The sequence below is a fragment of the Elephas maximus genome, chromosome 11 (genome assembly GCF_024166365.1).
Source record: "Elephas maximus indicus isolate mEleMax1 chromosome 11, mEleMax1 primary haplotype, whole genome shotgun sequence".
NCBI classification, from domain to species: Eukaryota; Metazoa; Chordata; class Mammalia; order Proboscidea; family Elephantidae; genus Elephas; species Elephas maximus.
The window spans coordinates 104,453,796-104,476,876 of NC_064829.1; the positions used below are offsets into that span (position 1 = coordinate 104,453,796).

At 51.4% G+C, this 23,081-nt stretch overlaps 1 protein-coding gene across 1 annotated transcript in view; it reads left to right on the forward strand.

The window, feature by feature from the left end:
* The first annotated feature begins 2,865 nt into the window (after positions 1 to 2,865).
* EXOC3L2 (exocyst complex component 3 like 2) overlaps positions 2,866 to 23,081 on the forward strand; it is a 30,596-nt gene continuing 10,380 nt past the window's right edge. The window contains exons 1-8 of the mRNA XM_049901587.1: positions 2,866 to 2,953; positions 8,234 to 8,772; positions 12,071 to 12,704; positions 15,419 to 15,530; positions 18,568 to 18,669; positions 18,769 to 18,869; positions 19,058 to 19,168; positions 21,343 to 21,478. Coding sequence (XP_049757544.1) covers positions 8,250 to 8,772; positions 12,071 to 12,704; positions 15,419 to 15,530; positions 18,568 to 18,669; positions 18,769 to 18,869; positions 19,058 to 19,168; positions 21,343 to 21,478 — 1,719 coding nt within the window. The 5' untranslated portion in view covers positions 2,866 to 2,953; positions 8,234 to 8,249. The remainder of the gene's footprint in view (positions 2,954 to 8,233; positions 8,773 to 12,070; positions 12,705 to 15,418; positions 15,531 to 18,567; positions 18,670 to 18,768; positions 18,870 to 19,057; positions 19,169 to 21,342; positions 21,479 to 23,081) is intronic.

Below are 23,081 nucleotides of genomic sequence, written 5' to 3' on the forward strand. Positions count from 1 at the left end.
GGCTGGGATTTGAACCCAAGTGGTCCGAAACTCCAGAACTTGGGGTGCTTAACCACTGTGGTTTCCTGTCCCTGAATACTACTACTACTAACCTCAGTTGTCAACAAATGAAGGAGAAAACGTTAAGCACAGTGCTTCACATCGGGTCAGGCTGGAACTTCCTAAGTGGGTGACATTATTATCATTGTCATTACTCAGCAAATGGATCCTAAGGCGTCTCAAGTGATGCAAAGAGGGAGGAGTTCAGGATGGTATTCTGGAAGCTTTGTGATCCCAAGAGCTTTGTGGTTCTGGGGGTCTTTGGGGTGGGACCTTGCCACGGGGAGCTGCAGTTTTCCCGTACACCACAAGGGGGCAGGAGATCGTCTCCTCGCTCAGACTTAACCCACGTCAGGACCACCCCCGTTCTTGCCCTATCCCTGGTGCTGTCCCCACCCCATTTCCCAGATGCTGGGACTGAAGTTTAAAAAGGTGGAAGGTACAACATGGAAGAGCCTTGAAAACTTTATGCTTAGAGAAAGAAGGCAGCCACAAGGGCCACTTCTTATGTGGTTCTACTTCTATGAAATGTTTAGCATGGGCAAATGCAGAGAAACAGAAAGTAGGTCAGCGGTTTGAGGGGGAGGTTTGGGAGGAGAGGGGAATGGGAGTGACTGCTGAAGGGTGTATGGTTTCTTTTGGGGGTGGCGAAAATGTTCTGGATGGTGGGGATGGTTGTGCAACCTTGTGAATATACTAAAACCCACTGGATTATACACTTTACAATGGTGAGTTTTATGGTATGTGAATTGCATCTCAATAACAAAATTACACCTGAAAAAAGAGAGAGAGAGAAGGAACTGGAGCGGTGATGGTGACAGGTCTTGGTCCCAGCCCAGGCTGCCATCTGATTACCACAGGTCCAAGCTGCTACGGAGACTGACAGGGAGGACAAGGCCTGTTCCTCCCCTCCCCCAGGCCCATTGTCTATGGAATCTAGTCTTTGAACCAAGGCCTTGGGACCTTTGAGCCTTGACCCCTGACCCACTTCCCCCAGCCTACTTGTCCTGAGAGCTCCTAATGCTGTAACCTCTGAGCCCAGCCCCAGATCCTAACAAAGATCCTAACCCCAACCCTAACATTGCCTAGACCAAAGATCATGGGCCCCAGGCCAAACACCCGCCACGCCTGGCTTCTGGAAATCAGAAAAGCCAGCTGTTGTCCAGTTGACTCCGACTCATGGCAACCACATGTGTGCACAGTAGAACTGCTGTATAGGGTTTTAAAGGCTGTGACCTTTTGGAAACAGATTGCCAGGCCTTTCTTCTGAGGTGCCTCTGGGTGGGCTCAAACCAGAGGAGGCCCAACAGTGGTGATGAGCTTAGCAGTCAAAAGCTTAATGGTTTGTGCCACCCAGGGGCTTCTTTAGCTTCGGAATGGCCACCCTAAGCCTAAAGCCCAGCCTTAAACTTAACCCTAACCCCCAAATCCAACCCCACCCAGAATTTAACCCATCCCTAGCCCAACCACACCAGCCATGTCTATCCCCAACTACAGCTCTGAAGGGAAATCCATCCCCAAACCCATCTGCACACTTCAGCTCTATCCCATTCCCATTTCTGCATTCAGCTCACAAATCTTTACTGAGCACCTACTATATGCCAAAAGCTCCTAGGTGGTGCAAACGGTTACACTCAACTGTTAACAGAAAGGTTGGAGGTTCGAGTCCACCCAGAGGTGCATAGGAATCTACTTCCAAAAAATCTGCCATTGAAAACCCTACGGAGGGAACACAGTTCTACTCTGACACACATGGGGTTGCCATGAGTCAGGATGAACTCGCTGGCAACTGGTTTTGGTATATGCCAGACATGCATTTAGGGATACAAAGATGAGCAAGATAAAGTCTGCTTTAATAAAACTTACATTCTAGTGCAAGAGTCAGAACACCTACAATGAAGACAAAACAGATCATTTCAGATTGTGAAAAAAGCTATAAAGGAATTCACAAATCAGAGTGGTGTCCTGGGAGAGAGGGGCATGTAGGGGGGCCGTCTTTGAGGGCCTTTTAGGCAAAGAGAGGTGGCAGTGGTGGCTCGGTGGTAGAGTCTCACCTTCTGTGTGAGAGAACTGGCTTTGGTTCCCGGCCAATGCAACTCCCGCACAGCCACCACCTGTCCATCGGCGGAGGCTTGCATGTTGCTATGATGCCGAACAAGTTTTAGCAGTGCTTCCAGACTAAGGAGGGCTAGGAAGAAAGGCCTGGCAATCTGCTTCCCAAATCCAGCCAATGAAAACCCTATGGATCCCAATGGTCTGATCTGAAACCAATAATGGGGATGGTGCAGGACCAGGCAGTTTTCTGCCTCATTGTGCATGGGACTGCCATGAGCCAAGGGCCAACTCAACAGCAGCTGACAGCAACAGGCAAAGACAACAGCAATTTCAAAGCCATGCCCAGTACTGCCCCTCCTCAGGCCCAAAGCCCAGCCTTGGGACCCTGTGCAAAGCCTTCCTGATTTCTTCATCTCATAGAAGCCTGCTCCTTCTCAGAGGCCTCAGTTCTCACTCAAATACTTCCAGGCACACCCAGGCTAGAGAGCCACTTTGGGCCAGTGTCCAGCACAGGGGGTGTCTCCCTGGGGCGCCCAGGATGGTGTTGTCACCTTGGGATGCGTGAAAAGCAGGCAGTGGGGGGCCCTCCTATTCCGGCCTGGGATGGAGGTACGGGTGGGGGCCGGGCCTGTGGGCCTTGTCCCTGCCAGCCCAACCACAGGCTGGCCCGAAAGGGCAGACAGATAATGAGTCCTTCCCGCCCTGGCCCCTGAGAGGGAGGGGCTTCCTGACAGGAAATTGTCCTTCTCCGAGCACCCCCCCCAGAACCAAGCTCTCAGCAGTCCTGGCCAGAGTAGCTGGAGCAGCCGAGGGACAGGACAGCAGCAGACACAGTGAGGCAGAGGCACTGACAACGGAGGTGAGTATGCTGGGTCGGGGAGCAGGATTCACACCTCCCACTCCCTGGGGGGGCGCCTCCTGGGAAGAAGCATTGCCCTAAGTTGAATTGGACTGGAGTTAATGAGAACCTGTGCCCTGAGCCTGGGGTGGCTGGGGACAGAGAGAGAATCTGACCCCAGAAGGAGGGCAGAATGGGGGTGGGAACGGGAGAAAGGGTACAGGGGGCACTTTTGGGGGGCTCTAGGGGCTTGGAGAGGCTGCGAGGGAGCCACGGGGACTTTAGAACTACCCGGGTAGAAGAGGAGGCTCTGGGTGGTGCAAATGGTTAAGTGCTCGTCTACTAGCCGAAAGGTTAGCTGTTTGAGTCCACCCAGGGGTGCCTTGGAATAAAAGCCTGGCGATCTGCTTCTGAAAAGTCACAGCCTTGAAAACCCTATGGAGCAGTTCTACTCTGCACAGCACATGGGTCCGAGTCCACTCGACAGCAACTAACAATAACAACAAGGTAGAAGAGAGATGAGACCTCATTGGGTCTGATTCCCTCTGAGTACAGATGGGAAAACTGAGGCCAGGAAGGGATGGAGTGCTTGCTTTGCACCATTCACAAGAGATGGGGTCTTGGGATGGGAGATGGGGTCTTGGGATGGGAGATGGGGACAAGGGTTGGCATAGAGATGGAGCCGGAGATAGGACTGGGTTTGGGGATGTGGATGAGTTTGAAGCCAGGTCAGGGGTGATGATGGGGCTGTGTTTGGGGGCGAGGACTGGACTGGGGTTGGGCTTGGGATACAAATTTGTGAGGACGGTTCTCAGATGCAGACACTGGGGAGTAGAGGTGCCCACTTCTGAACATAGAGGTCTGGCTGGGCCCCTGAGGAGGGCAAGGGCCTTTGGGAAAAGGCTGGCAGTGAGGAAGAGGAGGAGGAGCCCCAAGAGGGAAGCTCTGGTGGCCAAGACATCCTGCGGGAGGGAGCCGGGGGGCTGGGGGCTTGTGGGAGGTCTGGGAAGTGAGTCAGGGGCTGGGCACCGGGAGACAGACAGGGGGCTGGAGGGGGCAGGATGTCGGATCCAGTTTGCAGAGGGGGCATTGGAGCCAGGAAAGGGAAAGACGTCGGGCTGCTTTTGGGAAAAAGTTACAGCCAAGCTTGGGGGTGTTGGAAAGAGTTTGGGGTATTGGATTCAGTTTGGGGAGGATGTTGGAGTTGGTTGGGGGAATGTCAAACCTAATTTGGACCATGTTGGAGGGAAATCGGAGCCCCCAGTTTGGGGAAGGAGATGAAGACGGTTTTGTTTTTTTTTTTGTGAAAACATACATAACCAAACATCTGCCGTCTTAACAATTTCTGCATGTACAACTCAGTGACATCGGTCACATTCTTCAAGTTGTGCAACCATTCTTGCTATCCTTTTGCAAATCATTCCACCATCATTAATATACCCTCAATGCCCTCTAAGCAAAAACTTCCCCTTTGCCCCCTCCCTCCCGCCCCTGGTAACCACTAATCATCTTTGGTGTCTATATAGTTGCTTACTCATATAAGTGAGAGCATACAGCATCTGTCCTTTTTCGACCGACCCAGTTCGCTCAGCGTGATGTTTTCAAGGCTCACCTACGTTGTGACACGCATCAGGACTTCATTTCTCTTTGTGACTGGGTAGTTGGAGACGCTTTTTGGAGGGACGTTGGATACGGTTTTGGGGAGGAGATGGTGCCAGTTCTGGGGGATGATGCGTGTAGGAGCCAGTTTGAAAAGATGAAAGAGAGAGAGAAATCAGTGTGTGAGTGGTGTCTCTGTGGTGGGGCTGAGTATTGATCACACTCAGCCGGGGGGGCTCCAGGCAAGGGGTCGCCATGGCGACTGCCTCCCTGGGGGGTTAGGCGGCTGTCTTAGTCACCTACTTCTGTTATAACAGAAATACCACAAGTGGTTGGCTTTAACAAACAGAAATTTATTTTCTCACAGTTTAGGAGGCTAGAAGTCTGAATTCAGGGCGCCAGCTCCAGGCGAAGGCTTTCTCCCTGTACTCAGGGCGAAGGTTCTTATCTCTTCAGCTTCTGTTTCCTGGTTCCTTGGAGATCTCCATGTGGCTTGGCATCTTTCTCAGCCCTCTTAATCTGCTCCTTTTGTGTTCTGTAAGAAATTGACTCAAAACACACCCTACACTAGTCCTGCCTCATTAACATAACAAGGACAACCCATTCCCAAGTGGGATTATAACCACAGGCATGAGGTTAGGATTCCCAACACATATTTTGAGGGGACACAATTCAATCCATAACAGGGACCATGGAGACTGGAGGGGGCTGGAAGGATGTCTCCAGGAATAGGAGGGCTGAGAAACAACAGCTGAGGTCTAGAGGCAGAAATGGGGGAAGCAAAAGAGGGGCCTCTTACCGTGGAAGGAGATGTCCTTGTACCCCCAAGAAAACCCAAACCATACCCGTTGAGTTGATTCTGATTCATACGGACCCTTTAGGACAGAGTAGAACTGCCCTATAGGGTTTCCAAGGAGCGGCTGGTAGATTCGAACAGCTGACCTTTTGGTTGGCAGCAGTAGCTCTTAACCACTGTGTCCACCAGGCAGCCAACTCCGGGCTCCTTCAACACCAGCCTCCTCCCAGGCCTTCCATCCATCCTGGATGGCTGCCCAATCCTGACCCCATTTCTCACCTGCCCAGAACCCCTGTCTGGGTTAACAGCCCATGTGTCCAGCAGTGGGAGGCTGCTTGCGAACATCTGCAACTTTATTTACACAGTTTTGTCAGATTCTCACAATGGAACGGTATGCAGCGCTTACAGTAAATGAACAAGAGCTACGTGAGCAGATTTGGGTACATCTCATGGAATATTAGCTAAAAAAGAACAACAACAAGCAGGATACAAATAGTATGATAGTTATTTATCAGAAAACCAGACCCACTGCCGTTGAGTAAGTTCCGACTCATAGTGACCCCACAGGACAGAGTACAACTGCCCCATAGGGTTTCCAAGGCTGTAAATCTTTCCTGGGGACTGGCTGTTGGGTTCAAACTGCTGACCTTTTGGTTAGCAGCCAAGTGCTTAACCACTGTGCCACCAGGGCTCCTTGGTAGTATTTATAGAGGGTTTGCAACCATGGGAAGAAATATATTATTGTTGGATCCAAGTCTATGTAGGCAGAAGATAAAAATGGGTTTGGACTAGTGGACCGTGCATTCTAGTTGCTGGGTTCCTTGGGAGAGGGCTAGACTGAGTGAGATCAAGGAGGGGAGTTGGGAAAATGTGGTGCATTTATAATGTGTTGATTTTTAAAATTAAACAACAAAACAAAAACAAACCACTGAAAGCAAACAGAACAAATGTTCGCATTAGCTGTACCTGAGATGTAGGCACAGGGGCACTCAGTAAGTTTGTTTTCTGTACTTTTCTGAATGTCTGGAATACTTAATAATTTTAAAAGCAATCTTCGATGGCTTCCCAGTGCCCCTGGGAGAAAGTCCAAGTCCCTCATCATGGCATTCAAGGCCCCGTGGGGCTTGTTCCTTACTGAATTATCTATCCATCTGGACTTAGCATTCCTCCCCACCCAAGGAATGAACTGTCTTGCTATGTTCCTTCCTTTGTTTCCTGTTTAGCATCCATTCCCTGAATGCCTGACTTGGGCTGGGTGCTGGGGACACAAAGATGACAGAGACAGCCCTGACCCTGTCCTCCTGGGGCTCATAGTCCAGTGGGGGGACAGACCTGTGCCCAGACAGAGAAAACCTACAGCATGGTGCCTTATCTAGGCTGGGGGTCACGGAGGGCTTCCTGGAGGAGGGGGCATTGGGGCTGAATCTTGAAGCAGGAATGGAACGTGGAGAACAGGCTTCCTGGTGGAGGGACAAGCAGATGCTGAAACCTAGAGGAGACTGGAGAAAAGAAAACAGAAGGAGGGTGCAGGATGGGACTAGTGAGGTGGGCAGCTGCCAGACCATGCAGGCTGTGGTAAGGGTCCCAGGCTTTGTCCCGAAGGTACTGGGGAGCCATGGAAGGGCTAGGAGCCAGGGAAGAGCATGGTCAAGTTTGTGCTTTAATGAGATCCTCAAAGGTGGACTGGAGGGGCAAGACTAGAGGCTGGAGATGAGGGGGAAGACCGGGACAGGGGAGTGAGAGGGACTTGCACCCGGGTAGGGACCATGGGAAGGAGGGAGACAGGGGACAGCAGACTGGAGAGAGACTTAGGAGATGGAATGGGCCAGACTCAGGAAGCTGTGAGCAACTGAGGACAGGGGCTAGGTCTGCCTTGGCTACCACTGTGTCCCCAATACCTGCACAGAGCCGGATTCATGACAAATACCCAGTAAGGTTTTTCTTCTATTTTTGTGGCAAAATGCATATAACCCGGAATCCATCATTGTAAAGCATACAGTTCAGTGGTATTCAGTAAGTTCACAATGCTGGGTAACCATTCCCATGCTCTAATTCCAGAACACTCTCATCACCCGCAAAGGAAACCCCGTATCCATTAAGCAGTCACTCCCCATTTTGCAGATGAGGAAACTGAGGGTCAGAAGGACAAAGGCACATCCCCAACATCCCACAGTGATTCAGGGATGGAGCCGCTGTTCGAACCCAGACCCGTCGGATCCCAGAGCCCAGGTTCTTTCCATAGTCATCCCATCCCCCTGCCCCCAGCCCTTGGTATAACCACTAATCTGCTTTCTATGGATTTGCCTCTCCTGCCTGTTGCCCAATAAGGTTCAGCTGAAGGAATGAATGATGGAGTGGTGACGGGGGATGGATTGGACAGGGGAGTTGAGGGAGACAAAGTTGTTAAAGCATGGGCCCAGGTGTCTGGTTTGGATGTCCCAGGAGATGGTGAAGCCTGGGTCCCCACGCGGTCTGCTCCTGGCTACCTGTGTTGCCACTGGGGAGATCCTTTCCCTCTCTGAGCTCGTTTCCGCTGGAGAGGAGGGTCAGCTATGATTAGGAACATTCCAGAAACATTGCCCCTTACTGCCAGGGCAGGAGTAAGGTGGGGGAAGGTTCTAACTGTGGATGCCTCCGGGAAAGAACCCAGGCTCTGGGATCAGACAGGTCTGGGTGCAAATTCTGACTCCATCCCTGAATTGCTGTGGGACGCTGGGCTAGTGCCTTTGCTTTTCTGAGCCTCAGTTCCCTCACCTGCAAAGTGGAGATAATAAGAGTCCCCACCTCACAGGAATCAGGAAGGGCTCAGACTAGTGCCTGGCACACACACCATACACATACGCACACAAGTGCACACAGAGCTATTGTCACCAATACCAATACTGGTCATTGTTGTTTTTTCCCAGGTCCTCACCCGTCAAAATGCCTATCCTGAAGAGTCTAGGGGTGGCGGACTCAAAGGTGCCCCAAACGGGCACCCTGCCCCTGAGGGCCTCTCGGAACCCTTTTGAGGAAGTTCCAGGGCTGGCAGAAGGAGAAGTCAGAGAGCTGGGGACCCTGCCCAATGGGGCATCTTGTCACCGCCGTGCCACCCTGGAGAAGCTGGCAGGCCTGGCCCCCTTCCGGCTGGGCTGGGCCACGGGCCGGCGAGCAGGCAGCCCAGTAGATGGGCAGTCTCGTTCTTTTCTGGGCCGAGTGCTGACCTCGGGGATCCGCAGGAGCTCAGCCGACTTTGGCCTCTTGGCCCGGCTTCAGGGGACCCGGTCCCAGAGCGAAGACGTGGTCCCTGGGGAGGCTGCCCGGAGACTGGCCTTCCTGAGACTGGGGCGTGGGCCCAAGCCCCGGCGCGCATCACTGGCTGAGAGGGTGGTGCCTGCAGGTGAGGCAGCTCCTGAGCCTCCGCCCAAGGTCCCAGAGCCCCCAAAGGTGAAGGAGCCATTGTCAGGTGAGTGGGGAGGAGAAGCTCAGACCTGGGAGAATCACACAGCCCATTTCCATCTTCAAACCTGGCCCATCCTAAGTCTTCATACTTAACCCCAACCCAGCCTCCATCTGTGACCCCATGTCCATTCACACCTCCAAATTCCTTCTCTAACCTCCATATACAACTCAGACTCATCCCCACCACAGTTCTAATGGCCAGCACCTATCTCCAGCTTCGGCTCCTACCACGTGCTCTCTCCCATCCACCCCAGTCTCCACTTGCCATCTTCAATGCCATATTGATCTTTAACATTCGTCTCAACTCTAATCTCCTCCCCATCCTCAACTTCAACCCCCTTTCCCTCTCCAACTTCAAACTCAACGTCAATCCCATCTCTAGCATCCACTTTTTAAAATTGTGTTTTAGGTGAAACTTTACAGAGCAAATTAGTTTCTCATTCAACAGTTTATACCCAAATTGTTTTGTGACATCAGTTGCAATCCCTGCGATGTGTCAACGCTCTCCTCTTCCACACCTCAATTCCCCATTTCCATCCATCCATTTTTCCTGTCCCTTCCTGCCTTCGCGTCATTGCTTTTGGGCAGGTGCTGTCCTTTCGGTCTCACATACGTGATTGAATTAAGAAGCACGTTCCTCATGTGTTTTAGAGACCTGTCTAATCTTTGACTGAAAGGTGAATTTCAGGAGTGGCTTCAGTTCTGAGTTAAAGGGGTGTCACTAGTATCCACTTTTAACTTCATGCGCCTCCCTAATCTCCATATTTACTTTCATTCCCATCCTCAGCCCCAACCCTAGCCCCCAAATTCAGCTCCAACCTGATCCTCAACCTCCTCCTTCATCCCCAATCCTTTCCCTTTTTCCATCCCCACGCTGATCCTCAGCCCTAACTCCATTCCAATTCTGAACCCTGTCTGCAACCTCCACGTTCAACTTCATCCCTACCTCAACTCATGCCCAAATTTCATCTTCATACTCATCCTCAATTTCTACCTCCAACTACATCCCCTAACTGGTATTACCACTCCTTTTCCATCTTCAACCCCATTCCTACCCCAAACTGCAATATCTTCCTTAATGCCTTTTCTATTTCCACCTTCTGCTTATCTCCAAATTGAGACACATCCGTGTGTGTATCCCCAATCCATCCCTTTCTCCAAAGGCCATCTTAAACCTCATCTCTATGCTTTAAGACCACGACAGCCCCAACTGCAGTCCCATCTCATGTCCATTCCTCTACGCTCATCTCATCCTCCATCCCATCCTCATGTCCACCTTTAACCCTTTTCCCCTCTTCAGTCTCACTCCTAACCCTAAACCCAGGCCCATCTCAGCATCCACCTCCAAATCCAATCCCCTCCCCAACCTCCTTATTCAATCTTATCCCCATTCCTGGTCCCTCTTCAACCCTCAACTTCATCTCCAATTCCATCCTCAACCTCCTCCTGCATCCTTAATCCATCTTCATCCCCAATTCCAATCTCAATTGCACCCCAATCCTAAACACCCCTCCCCAACCTCCATCTTTAACTCCATCCACAGTCCCACCCCTAACCCCAACACTGGTCCCAACTTCATCTTTAAGCTCACATCAACCTCTACCTTTATCCATCCTCAAATTTCCCCCTAACTCATCTCCATCCACATCTCCAACTCCATCCCTACCCAAGCCCCAATGCCATTCTCAACACCTTTTCCATTTTCATCTTTCTCCTGAGTCCAACCCCAATCATCCTAATCCTAAACTTCCCATCCCAACCCCCACTTTCCTCATCTCCAGTCCCATCCCCATCCCATTCTTGAAACTCCATCCCCAACACCAACCCTGTTCCAACCTCCACTTGAATTCAATCCTATCACCAAGTCTATCTTTATCTCCACTCCTTCACCCCATCCCCACTGCTGGTCCTCCCCCTCAGGGACAGGCTGCCCCAGGGCTGGGGACCTCAGGAGAGCCCTGTCCTCGTCCCCTGATGCCCTCCACATCCTGGCCAGAGGCTATTTCAGCCCCAGCTCCCTGGGGACTGGGAGGGCACTGCAGGGAGGTGAGGAGGGGGTGACTGGAGCCCCCGCCTTCTGGAAACGGATGGGCAGAAATAGCCCTGGCCAGGAAATAGTTTCTCTGCCAGGGAGGAAGTGGAGGGGGGAGGAGGTGTCAGGGGTAACCCTAGGCCGCTGGGACCCTCCTTCTGCCTTCTCTCAGAAGCCTGCCAAGCCCAGGACTCTCCTTTCTGGGGGAAGTCTGAACTCCTCAGAGTGCCAGATCACCCCTCAGCCATCTCCACCCCTAAAAGACCCCATCTATGATCTTGAGTCCTCATCCCACCTCCAAGCCTCCAACCTGCCCCCTGGCTCTCTCCATTCCCCTCTCCCCTTACCTGGCTCTCATTGCCCTCCGTCACCTCCTCCCACCTTCCCTGACCCCTCCTCTATTCCTAACCCCTCCCACCTCTCTGGGATTCCTTTCTCTAGCCCCTGATGCACATTTCCTACCCTAATCCCTCAACTTCTCTAACCTCTCCACTATTCCCTAACCTACTCTCTGACACCCTCCCTAACCTTGTCCCTGAACCTCTTCTCCATTCCTGGGCTCCTTACCCCCCATCCCCACCCCCAACCCTCTCCCTCCTTCTTCCCCAACCTCCTATCATCCTAAACCCTCACTTCCCCTGACTTCTCTCCCATTCTCAGGCACCTTTCCCCTCCTCGGAGCTTCTGATCTTCCCCCACCCCTTAGTCTTTTGACCTCCTCCCCATCCCAGACTCCCTCTCACATCTCCAAACCTCTTAGTCCCTTCCCTAACCCTCCCCTGTCCCTTCTCCTTCCACCCTATCCCTCTCTCTCACCTTTCCCTCTTCTCCATCGTCCATCCCCTTATCGCCCTCGGCCTCGGACCCCCTCCCTCACATCCTGGTCCTCTTCCTTTTCCCCTCCTTCATCTCTTCTTCTCCTTTTCCCCTCCCCAAGCGCTAGCCCCTTCCTCCTCCTCCACTTTCCCCCTCCTCTTTCCCTTGTCTTCCCCTCCCTCCACTCTCTCTATCCTTGTCTCCAGACCCCCTCTTTCATGCCTCGTTCCCACTCCTGGCTCCACCCGTACCTCCACAACTTCGCCAGCCCCCCCTCCTTCATCTGGCCCCTCCCCTACACCCCTTCTCCTGACCCTTCCAATTAACCCTGGTTTCTCCCTCTGCCCTGACACCTTCCCCCTCCCCAGCCCTCTTCTCCTCACCTCCCCACCCCTTTCCATTGCCACCCCCCCCAGCCCAGCCCCCTCCCCTGACTGCCCGTCTTGCCCCACAGTGCTGGAGATCCTGAGCCTGATCCAGCAGCGCGAGCTGGCGCGCGCCGACGAGCACATCCTGGAGCTGGAGGCTGAAGAGCTGGCGTTCTCTGGGGGCGGTGCGCCGGGGCCGCCCAAGGCCGAGGGCGCAGGCGGCGGTCGCCGCGCGCGGGACGTGGCCCTACTGTACGAGGCCCTGCAGCGCGAGCTGTGGGCACTGGTGCGCGAGACACTGGCGGGCCCCGGACCAGGCGCTGGCGCGGGCGCGGGCATCGTGGCGCAGCTGGGCCAGGTGCTGGTGCAGGAGGAGGCGGCCGACGGGCGCCGGGGGCCCGGGGCGGCCCGCAGGCTGCGCGCCCGCTGGGCCGAAGCTGTGGCGCGCACGGCGCGGGAGCGCCTAGAGGCGGCTGCCCCGGGGGCCCCCGGGGGCCTGGCCGGGCAGCTGGAAGCGTTACGCGCGCGGCTGCTGGAGGACATGGGCGTGGTGCGCGGCCGCCTGGCGCCGGCCTATCCCGCCGGCCTGGGCGCCTTTGGCGTCTACCTGCGCGGCTACCACGGCGCGCTGGCCGAGTGGCTGGGAGCCGCCGCCCGCCGCGGGCTGCCGCTGGCCGACCGCTACGCGCTGCTACACTGGCACAACCAGGTGTACCCCAGGTGAGCTGGTGTGGAACCCCACCCAGAACTCTTGACGCTTCAGGACATAAGGACCTCGAAACAACTGATCCTTCAATCCTAGAACCCTCCCAGGCCTCAACAAGATTAACATTTCAGTCCTACAATCATAGTGTTTTCCTCCCTTGCGGTCCTGGGACCTTAGCAACCTCCATCCGGCTCTGAAACCTTAGTACCTCCGACCCTTCCAGATCTAGAACCTGAGCGCCATTCCATATCCTAACATATTCACACCGCTGAACGCGTTCAATTCTAGAGCCTCAGCAGCATGGGACCTTCTAGACCTAGAACCTTATTAGCACGACTGACCCTCCCAGCCCTCAGCACTGTTGACATTTCAGCCCTAGAACCTTAGCACTGTCCACCCTTGAAGCCCTAGAACTTTAGCATCATTGGCCCTTTCAGCCTAGCACGTTAGCACTGTCCACTGCTCTGGTTCTAATGTATTAGCATCACTAACCCTTCTGTTCCTAAAATCTTAGCACCGCTGATCCTTCCAGTCTTAAAATTTTAGCCCCGCTGAACTTTCCAATTCTAGAATCTGAGCACTTTGTACCCGTTCAGTCTTAGAACCTTAGCACCACTGACCCTTCCACACCTAAAACCTTATTAGCATAGCAGACCCTCCACACCTACAGCCTTAGCACCATTATTCTTTCCACACCTAGAACCTTATTAGTGCCACAGACTCTTCCACACCTAGAACCTTCGCATCACTGATCCTTCCACACCTAGACCCTTATTAGCACCACAGACCATTCCAAACCTAGAACCTCAGCACCATTGACCCTTCCACACCTAGAACCTTTATTAGCACCACAGACCCTTCCATGCCTAGAACCTTAGCACCATTGACCCTTCCACACCTAGAGCCTTATTAGCATAGCAGACTCTTCCACCCCTAGAACCTTAGCACCATTATTCTTTCCACACCTAGACTCTTCCACACCTAGAACCTTAACATCACTGATCCTTCCATACCTAGAACCTCATTAGCACTACAGACCATTCCAGACCTAGAACCTTAGCATCATTGATCGTTCCACATCTGTTACTGTGTTAGCACCACATACCCTACCATGACTGGAATCTTAGCATCGTTGATCCTTCCACACCTAAAACCATATTAGCACCACATACCCTTCCACACCTAGAACCTTAGCATCATTGAGCCTTCCACACCTAGAACCTTATTAGCACCACAGACCCTTCCACACCTAGAACCTTAGCACCACTGACCCTTGCACACCTGTTACCTTATTGGCACCACAGACACTTCCACAGCTAGAACCTTGGCACTGTCGATCCTTCAATGCCTATTATCTTATTAGCACCCTTCCAGATGTAGAACCTTATTAGCACTGTTGCCCCTTCCAGACATAGCACCCTACCATCATTGTCCCTTCCAGTCTGAGAACCTTAGATCCTTGACACACTCCTAGAATGTTAGCACTGCTTACTCGTCCATTCCTAGCACTGCCTACTCTCCTGGTCCTAGAAACTTCCAGTCCTAGAACTTTAGTACCATTGACTCTTACAATCCTAGAACCCTAGCACCACTGACCTTTCATCCTAGAACCTTTGCACTTTTGTCCCTTGGCATCCTAGAATTCTTACAGTGCTCTACCTCTCTCTCTTTAGATCCTAGGGCATTAGCACTGTAGCACTGTTGACTCTCCCATTCTTAGAACTTTAGAATTGATGACTCTTTCAATCCTAGGATCCTAGTACCCATGAGCCTGCAGATCCTAAGCCTTAGCCTTATTTCCTCTTTGGATCCTATGACCTTGACATTGTTGACCCTTCCAGTTTTAGACCTTTAGCCTTGTTGGCCCCTTGAATTCTATAACCTCAGCACCATTGGCCCTCCCAGTCCTAGACTCATAATGGTTAAGCCTTTAAGTCCTAAAGCATACTCATTCTTGTGGCTGGGCCACGGAACATGATACTTAGCCACGACTGTGTCAGGCACCCACTCCAGGGAAAAAGGAGTTCCCCACACCCAAACCACATGTTGGAGAGTGAAGGGACTGGGTGGTTCCTCGAACAAAATCTGGATGCTATCCCCAGAAGAAGTGGAAGGCATCAGTAGCCAACATCAACCCATTTGGGAATACATGTTAATGGGCACCCTCCTGCCATCTGTGAGCAACTGACGCAAGATGGGGAGTCTGGAAAGCTTCCTGGAGCAGTGGGGCATGAGTTAATTCCCGTTTGTAGGGAGATGGCGTTTCTGGATGAGAGTATGCCACGAGCAAAAGCCATGGGAAGAATGGGGGTGGCCAGTGATGCTATTGCACAGGCTTGGGCATGCAAGGGCCTAGAAGGAGGGGAGTGAGGACTGGATTGGGGAGGCCTCAAAGACCAGGTGAGGTAGGGCTAGGAGTGGAGGTGGAAGGGAGCTTCTGTCTGGTGAAGCCAAGCGTGGGTGAGGCTTTGCATGCCAGAGCATCAAGCCTGGGCTTGACCCCTACAAGTCTTGCCCAGACATCATCCATCAGTGAGCTGACTCAGAGCTGGAGCCAGGAGAACAAGGATTCCAAAGACTTCCTTTGAGGGATGAGGAAAGGTGGCCCAGAGAGAGGAAGGGAGTGGCCCAGGGTCACTCGCACAGTGGGTATCAGGAGATGGGGATGGGACCGATTGCCCAGCCCCACCCTTCACAGATCTCCCTGTCTCTTATCCCCCACCCCCAGGGAGGTCTTAGGGCTGGTGGACATGTTTGCCCTGGAGAATGGCGAGCTGGGGCCCCTTCTGTCTCCTGGCACCCTGCGGGGTTTGGAGGATGAATGTGTCACAGATGTCAAGGTACCTGGAACATGGCATTGGCAACTGGGAAGGGGGAGGGGAGAGTCACAGTGGGCTTAGAGTGGCCCTCCTTCCCCCTTTCACTATTTTCATCTGCCTTTTCCTCTGCATACATCTGAGTTCTGTCCGAAAGCCCTGCCTACCTTCCAAGACATAGAAATGTAAGTCTATATGATCATTTCTGTCTTCTGCTCAATGTCATAGCCCAAGCACCCAGCCTGGCATCGAGATATTCAGTTTAATACACTAAGACACTTCAATTCTTAGAGGGAAAGTTAGTTATAAAACCTCAGCTCACAGACTCAAAGGCTTGGCATCAAAGCATCTTCTAAGCCAGCTGGGCATAGGTCCTGCTGATCAGAATGGCTCCAGACATAAACACCCAGCTGGCCAGGACGGTGTCCACTGCCTAAAGGCCAGCCCTAGCCCAACCCCAGAAATCTGAATCTTGCCAACTCTGGAGCCTAGGATCTTAGAGCCGAATGTGTCTACATACTCAGACCCATGACCTGAAGACATTTGGCCAGAGAATCAGAGAAGTGCAAGACTTAAAATCCCAAACCTGTTGCCATCAAGTCAGTTCGAACTCAAGATGACCCCACATGTTATGGAGTAGAACTGCTCCATAGGGTTTTCTTGGCTGTAATCTTTACGGCAGCAGATCACCAGGCCTTTCTTCCACAGCGCTGCTGGGTGGGTTTGAACATCAACCTTTAGTTGAGCGCAAACTGTCAGGACCTTGGAATTCTTGAATCACAGAATCTGAGAATCTTGAGCTAATTGTTTTGCAGAACCTGACGGCAGAGTCTTAGGACCATAAAATAATGAAATCATACACCCTTAAGTCCACCAACTATTAGACGGAGGAAGTGTAAAACTGCTGACTGTTTATGGGATCAAATTGACAACAGCGACTTGAAAGATTAGATAGGAACCCTAGCGGGCAGTGAGTCTATGTCAACGGGGGAGGAACAACTCAGAAAATGAGGGTGAGAATGGTTGCACAACTCAGAGAATGTAATCAATGTCACTGAATTGTACACGTAGAAACTGTTGGATTGGTGTATGTCTTGCTGTTTATATTCTCAACAACAAAACAAAATAAACAAAATTATGAAAAATAAAATAACAATCATCATTTAAAAAGCCACTGACTCTCACTGTTCAGGAAGCTGAAGTTTCTGTTTATGATGATGGAAAAATTGGCAAGGATAATTGGTAAGGGTTGTACAAGATATCACTAAATTGTACCCATGAAAAATGTTGAATTGGCAAATGTCCTATCGTATGTATTTTTGACACAATAAAAAAGGGGAAAAAACCCACTGAATTTTTTATTGTGGTAAAAATATGCACATATGACCAAACAATGGCTGTTTCAACATTTTTTACAGTACAATGCAGTGGCATTAATCATAGTCACTGTGTTGTGCCATCATCGCCACTATCCATGTCCAAATTTTCCCATCCCCCTTAACAGAAACTCAGTGCCCCCTAAGCGATAACTCCCCTGGCTTCCTTCCTCCCACTCCTGGTAATCACTCATAAACTTTGGTCTCTGTATGCTTGCCTGTTCTAGATGTCTCACTTAGATGAGATCATACACTATCTGTCCTTTTATGACTGACATTTCACTCTGCATAATGTCAGGGTTCATCCATGTCGTAGTGTGTACCAGAATGTCATTTCTCTTTATGGCTGAGGGGCATTCCATTCGACGGATAGACCACGTTTTGCTTATCCATTCGTTTTTTGAAGATAATATTTTATCGTATTTTCGGTGATAGTTTACACAGCAAATTAGGGTCCCATTTGACAATTTGTACGCATATTATTCAGTGACGTTAGTTACATTTTCCACAATGTGTCAACGTTCTCTTTAATGGCTCTCTGTTTCCAGTGCTCTAGATTCCCTGCCCCCTTATCTTCTCTTCTTTGCTTTAGAGTAATTGTTGACCTTTTGGCCTTAATGTCGCTGGTTTTTCAATGGAGTGCCATACTCAAGGGTAATAACCTTTATTTTGTGTTCCAATCTGTTATTTCACTAAAAGGTGACCTCAGGCGGTAGTTTCCATCTGAAGCTTAAATATCCTTTTTTTTTTTTTTAATTTTTTATCGTGCTTTAAGTGAAAGTTTACAAATCAGGTCAGTCTGTCATAGAAAAATTTATATGCGCCTTGCTATATACTCCTAGTTGCTCTCCCCCTAATGAGACAGCACACTCCTTCTCTCCACCCTCTGTTTCTGTGTGCATTCAGCCAGCTTCTGTCCCCCTCTGCCATCTCATCTCCCCTCCAGACAGGAGCTGCCCACATAGTCTCATGTGTCTACTTGAGCCAAGAAGCTCACTCTTCACCAGTATCATTTTCTGTCCCATATTCCAGTCCAATCCCTGTGTGAAGACTTGGCTTTGGAAATGGTTCCTGTCAAGGTCTAAGGACCATGATCTTCAGGGTCCTTCTAGTCTCAGACCATTAAATCTGGTCTTTTTATGAGAATTTTAGGTCTGCTTCCCACTGCTTTCCTGCTCCCTCAGGGGATAAATACCCTTTCATTTTTTGATGGACATTTGGGCTAAGCCCTTGGCTGCTAACCAAAAAGTCAGTGGTTTGAACGCACCAGCTACTCTACAGAAGAAAAATGTGACAGCCTTAGAAACCCTATGGGGCAGTTCTATTTTGTCCTATAGGGTTGCTATGAGTCCAACTGGCAATGAGTTTTAATATTCCATTGTGTGTATATATATCACATCTTGTTTATCCTTTCACCTGTTGATGGACATTTCCATTGTTTCTACCTCTTGATTATAAATCGTAGACTTGGGCATGGAAGGGGTGGGGGAAGTTTTCTGGCCCAGTCTGCTACCTCCACATCACCTTGACTGGCCTCAGCTATGAGCTCAGGCAGCTTTAGATTCTCAGGTAGAATCTAGAGTGCTTGAAGCTAAAGGAGAGGGGATCACGGCGGTGGAGGTGGGGGAGACCCTCAGGCCAGGCAGCCCTGACTCCTGCCCCTCTTCCCCAACTCCCTACTCCAGGCTCAGACTCGGGCAGCCCTGCTTCGAGCGCTACAGGAAGATGAGGAGCACTGGGGGACCACGGAGGTCCAGCCCAGCAGCCTGGCCCAGGACGTGTGTGAGGTAGGGGGCGGGAGGAGGGAGGGAGTCAGCTGGGCAGTGTGGGTGGGAAGGCAGGACCTCACCCCCTGTCAACACCTCCTCCTCCCCTGGACCTTGCAGCTGCTGGAAGAACACACAGAGCGTGCGCCCCGCATCAGCCAGGAGTTCGGGGAGCGAATGGCCCACTGCTGCCTGGGAGGGCTGGCGGAGTTCCTGCAGAGGTATGGGGAGGGGGCATGGGTCTGGGGCAGCAGTAGGGTGGGGAGATGGAAGGGAATGAAGCAAGGAGGGGGGAGAGTACATGGTGGGGATCCCAGGCTCTGATGGGCCAGGTGCCAGGTGAGGGGCTGTACCCAGCGGCGCTCCATCTGTCGGTCATCCCTTGTCCCTTCCACTTCTCCTCCACCAGCTTCCAGCAGCGTGTGGAGCGATTCCACGAGAACCCAGGAGTCCGGGAGCTGCCGACTGACGCCTATATCAGCAGGACCATCACCTTGGTCAACTGTGGTCCACCCCTGCGGTGAGAGCATGCAGTGTGTGAGAGGGAGGTCCAGGTGAACTGGGGTGCCCAGACCCTGGCAGGGTTGGTACGGCCGGCTGGCCCAGCAAGGCATGAATGTACAAGGGGCTTCAGAAGCATGGGGTCTGGGAGTACTAGAAAGAACCGTGGCATCTATTAGAATGATAGAATAATCAGGACACTGGAGAGTTAGAAGGTCCCTGTGTGATGCAAATAGTTTGAGCTCGACTGCTAACCTAAAGGTTGGTGGCTCGAACTCCCCCAGTAGCACTGTGGAAGAAGGGCCTGGCAATCTGCCTCCCTATGGAGTAGTTCTACCCTGTAACATGTGGGGTCATCATGAGTCAGAAAACACTCCACAGCAAGTGGTTTGGTATTTTTTTTTTTTTAGTTTTTCAGGTATTCTGTATAGAAACCTAGAAGCCAAACTCCACGACTGAGAATTAACAATTTTTTTTTTTACCTTTTTGAAAACTGACTTTCATTTTTTATTGCATTTTAAAAAACTGGTAATGCATTAACATGGTTCAAAATTTAAAAGATATAAAAGGTGTCTTTTCACAAATCTCCCACCCACCCCAGTTCTCTATATATACCTGAGATAGCCAAGATCACTGGTTTCTCCCAGGGTTTACAGGGGCAGCGTGTACACTTGCTGTCAATATGTATAAATAACTGTATATTTGCATCTGCACATGTTTTATACATATACAAGTAAACATATTTATATTTTTTATAAATATGGTGGGACCATGGTTAAAGTGCTCGGCTGCTAACCAAAAGGTTGGTGGTTCAAAACCACCAGCTGGTCCTCGGGAGAACGATGTGGCAATCTCGTTCCATAAAGATTACAGCCTTGGAAACCCTATGGGGCCGTTCTACCCTGTCCTGTAGGGTTGCTATGAGTTGGAATCGACTCAGTGGCAATGGGTTTGGGTTTTGGAATCTTTATGGGAGCAGATTACCAGGTCTTTCTCCCTCAGAGCTGTTGGGTAGGCTCTAAGCACCGACCTTTTGGTTAGCCGCCGAGCGCTTTAAGCACTGCACCACCAGGGCCCCCTTGTATTATATATACATATACATTTATAAACAAGTAAATACATTTAACTATGTGTGTGCATATATATATAATTCCTTTTCCTTTTTAAAAAAAACTACAGATGGTAGAATATTGTACACTCTTCTGCCTTTTCACCCTTCAACAGCTTGGAGATCTTTTCATAGTCCTGCATGAAGAGTTAGAGTTTCCACATTCCTTTTTAATATCTGAACCGTATTTCACTGTTTAGATGCACCATCATTTATTTACCTGGTCTCCGGGGGATGGGTGTTTGACTCTGCTCTTTTGCAGATAATAGCCTTTGCACAAATGTCGTTCCCCCATAAGTGTGGGGTTGGAGGCACACACTCCCAGAGTGCATCTGCCAGGTCAAGGACCCCATGTGGGTTATTTGGGCAGAAGGTGCCCAATTGCCTTCTGTAGAGCCCTGACCAGGTTGCTGCCTCTTTGGCAATGGAAAATCATAGACTGTTACCATTACAGGAAATTGGAAGCATAGAGACTTAGAATTTTAGAGGTCCTGGACCACAGCCTTTGAGAATGCGAAAATCATTACATTTTTAAGTGAGCCATAGGTCTCCCCACTGTCACCCAGAAAGGCACCAAAAGAAACTGAGACCCAGAGAGACCCCTTCCCCTCCCCCAACATACCTTAAACCCCCAGATGTCCCTCAGCCCTCTGACATCCCCCAGCCACTCAGACATCTCCCAGCCCCCAGGCCTTCCCTAGCCTGCTGGCCTTCCCTAGACCTTCCCCAGCCCCCTGACATCCCCCAGACCTTCTCCAGCCCCCTGTCATCCCCCAGACCTTCCCTAGGCCCCTGTCATCCCCAAGACCTTCCCCAGCCCCTCTGGCATCCCCCCAGACCTTCCCCAGTTCCCCTGACATCACCCAGCCCCCAGACCTTCCCCAGCCTCCCTGACATCCCCCAGACCTTCCCCAGCCCACTGACATCCACCAGATCTTCCAGCCCCCCTGACATCCTCCAGCCCAGAGACATTCCCCAGCTTCCCTGACTTCCCCCAGCTCCACCATCACGGGAGCCAAAGGAGAGACAGGCAGCGAGGCTGGGATAATAGAGTTTCTTGACTTTTGACTCCACCGATCCCACAGGGCCCTGGCTGAGCGCCTGGCCCGGGTGGGGCCCCCCGAAAGTGAGCCAGCTCGGGAAGCAGCGGCCAGCGCTCTGGACCGCGTGAGCCGGCTCTGCCAACGTGTCCTGGCAGACCTGCTATTCCAGGAGCTCCAGGTGAGTAAAGGGGAAACAGTGCCAGGACAGGGGAGCACCCCCTCCTCTGAGTTCCCTTCAGCCGGTGACACAGTGCTTGGGAAGCAGGCGGGAGGAGGGGTATGGCCCTATCTGAGCTGTTTGCAGGGAGGTGTGCGGGTTCAGGAAGGAAGAGGTGGGAGGAGGTGGGCAAGGGGAGGGCAGAGAGGCCCCAGCAGGAAGAGGGCCTGGGGATTGATTGGGTGGAGTCCCCCCTCTGGGGTCCCTAAATCCTTGCCCAGGCTGTTCCAGGCCCTCAAGCCCCATCCACCCATCTCTGGGGCTAGGTCCAGAGTGGGTGAGAGTCTGTGTGGAGGGGGTTTGTGGGAGCACAAAGAACAAGACTGAGACATGTGCATCCCTGCTTGTCATACTTGCCCAATCCACCACGTTGTACATCAACTCCTGTCCTTCCTCTGCCCAGATCCTTCCCAGGGCTCCTGGCCCACTCTGGATCAAAGCCAGAGTCCTCATCCACGAGACTCTGCATCATCTGTCTTCTTTCCTCTCGCCTCCACTCTCCCCTTACTCACTCCACTCCAGCCCCACCGGCCCCCATGCTGCTCCTTGAACATGGCAGGTACATTCCTGCCACAGGGTGTTTGCACAGCCTGTGCCCTCTGCTTGCAATGCTCTTCTCCCAGTGATCCACAGGCGCCCTCTCTCACCTCCTTCAAGTCTTGACTCCAGTGTCACCGTCTCAGTGACAACTTCCCTGACCTCCTTATTTACAATAGAAGCCCCTCAAGCCCCCCTTCTCTCTTCCTGCTTTATTTGCCTCCAAAGCAAACCACTTATTGCTGCCTGTCACGCTATCTTTTACTTATTTATTTTTGTTATTATCTGCCTTTTCCCACTGGAATGTTAGCTCCTCAAGGGCAGGGATTTTTGGAATGTTTTTCAAATAAGTTTTCTATTATGGAAAATTTCAAACATACACAAAAGAAGGTAGAATGACAGATGACCCTTTGTGAACCCATCACCCAGCTGCAGCAAGTCTCAGCTCCTGGCCAAACTTGTTTCATCTCTTTCCTCTCCCATCCCACCCACCGGGTTATTATTATTTTTTTCTCTCTTCAGTATCTATTTATTTATTCATTTTTTATTATTGTACTTTAGATGATGGTTTACAGAACAAACTAGCTTCTCATTAAACAATTAGTACACATATTGTTTTGTGACGTTGGTTGCTAACCCCATGACATGTCAACACTCTCCCTTCTCAACCTTGGGTTCCCTATCACCAGCTTTCCCGTCCCCTCCTGCCTTCTCATCCTTGCCCCTGGGTAGGTGTGCCCCTTTAGTCTCGTTTTGTTTTATGGGCCTGTCTAATCTTTGGTTGAAGGGTGAATCTCAGGAGTGACTTCATTACTAAACTAAAAGGGTGTCCGGGGGCCATACTCTCAGGGTTTCTCCAGTCTCTGTCAGGCCAGTAAGTCTGGTCTTTTTTTCTGAGTTAGAATTTTGTTCTACATTTTTCTCCAGCTCTGTCCAGGACCCTCTATTGTGATCCCTGTCAGAGCAGTCAGTGGTGGTAGCCGGGCACCATCTAGTTGTGCTGGACTCAGTCTGGTGGAGGCCGTGG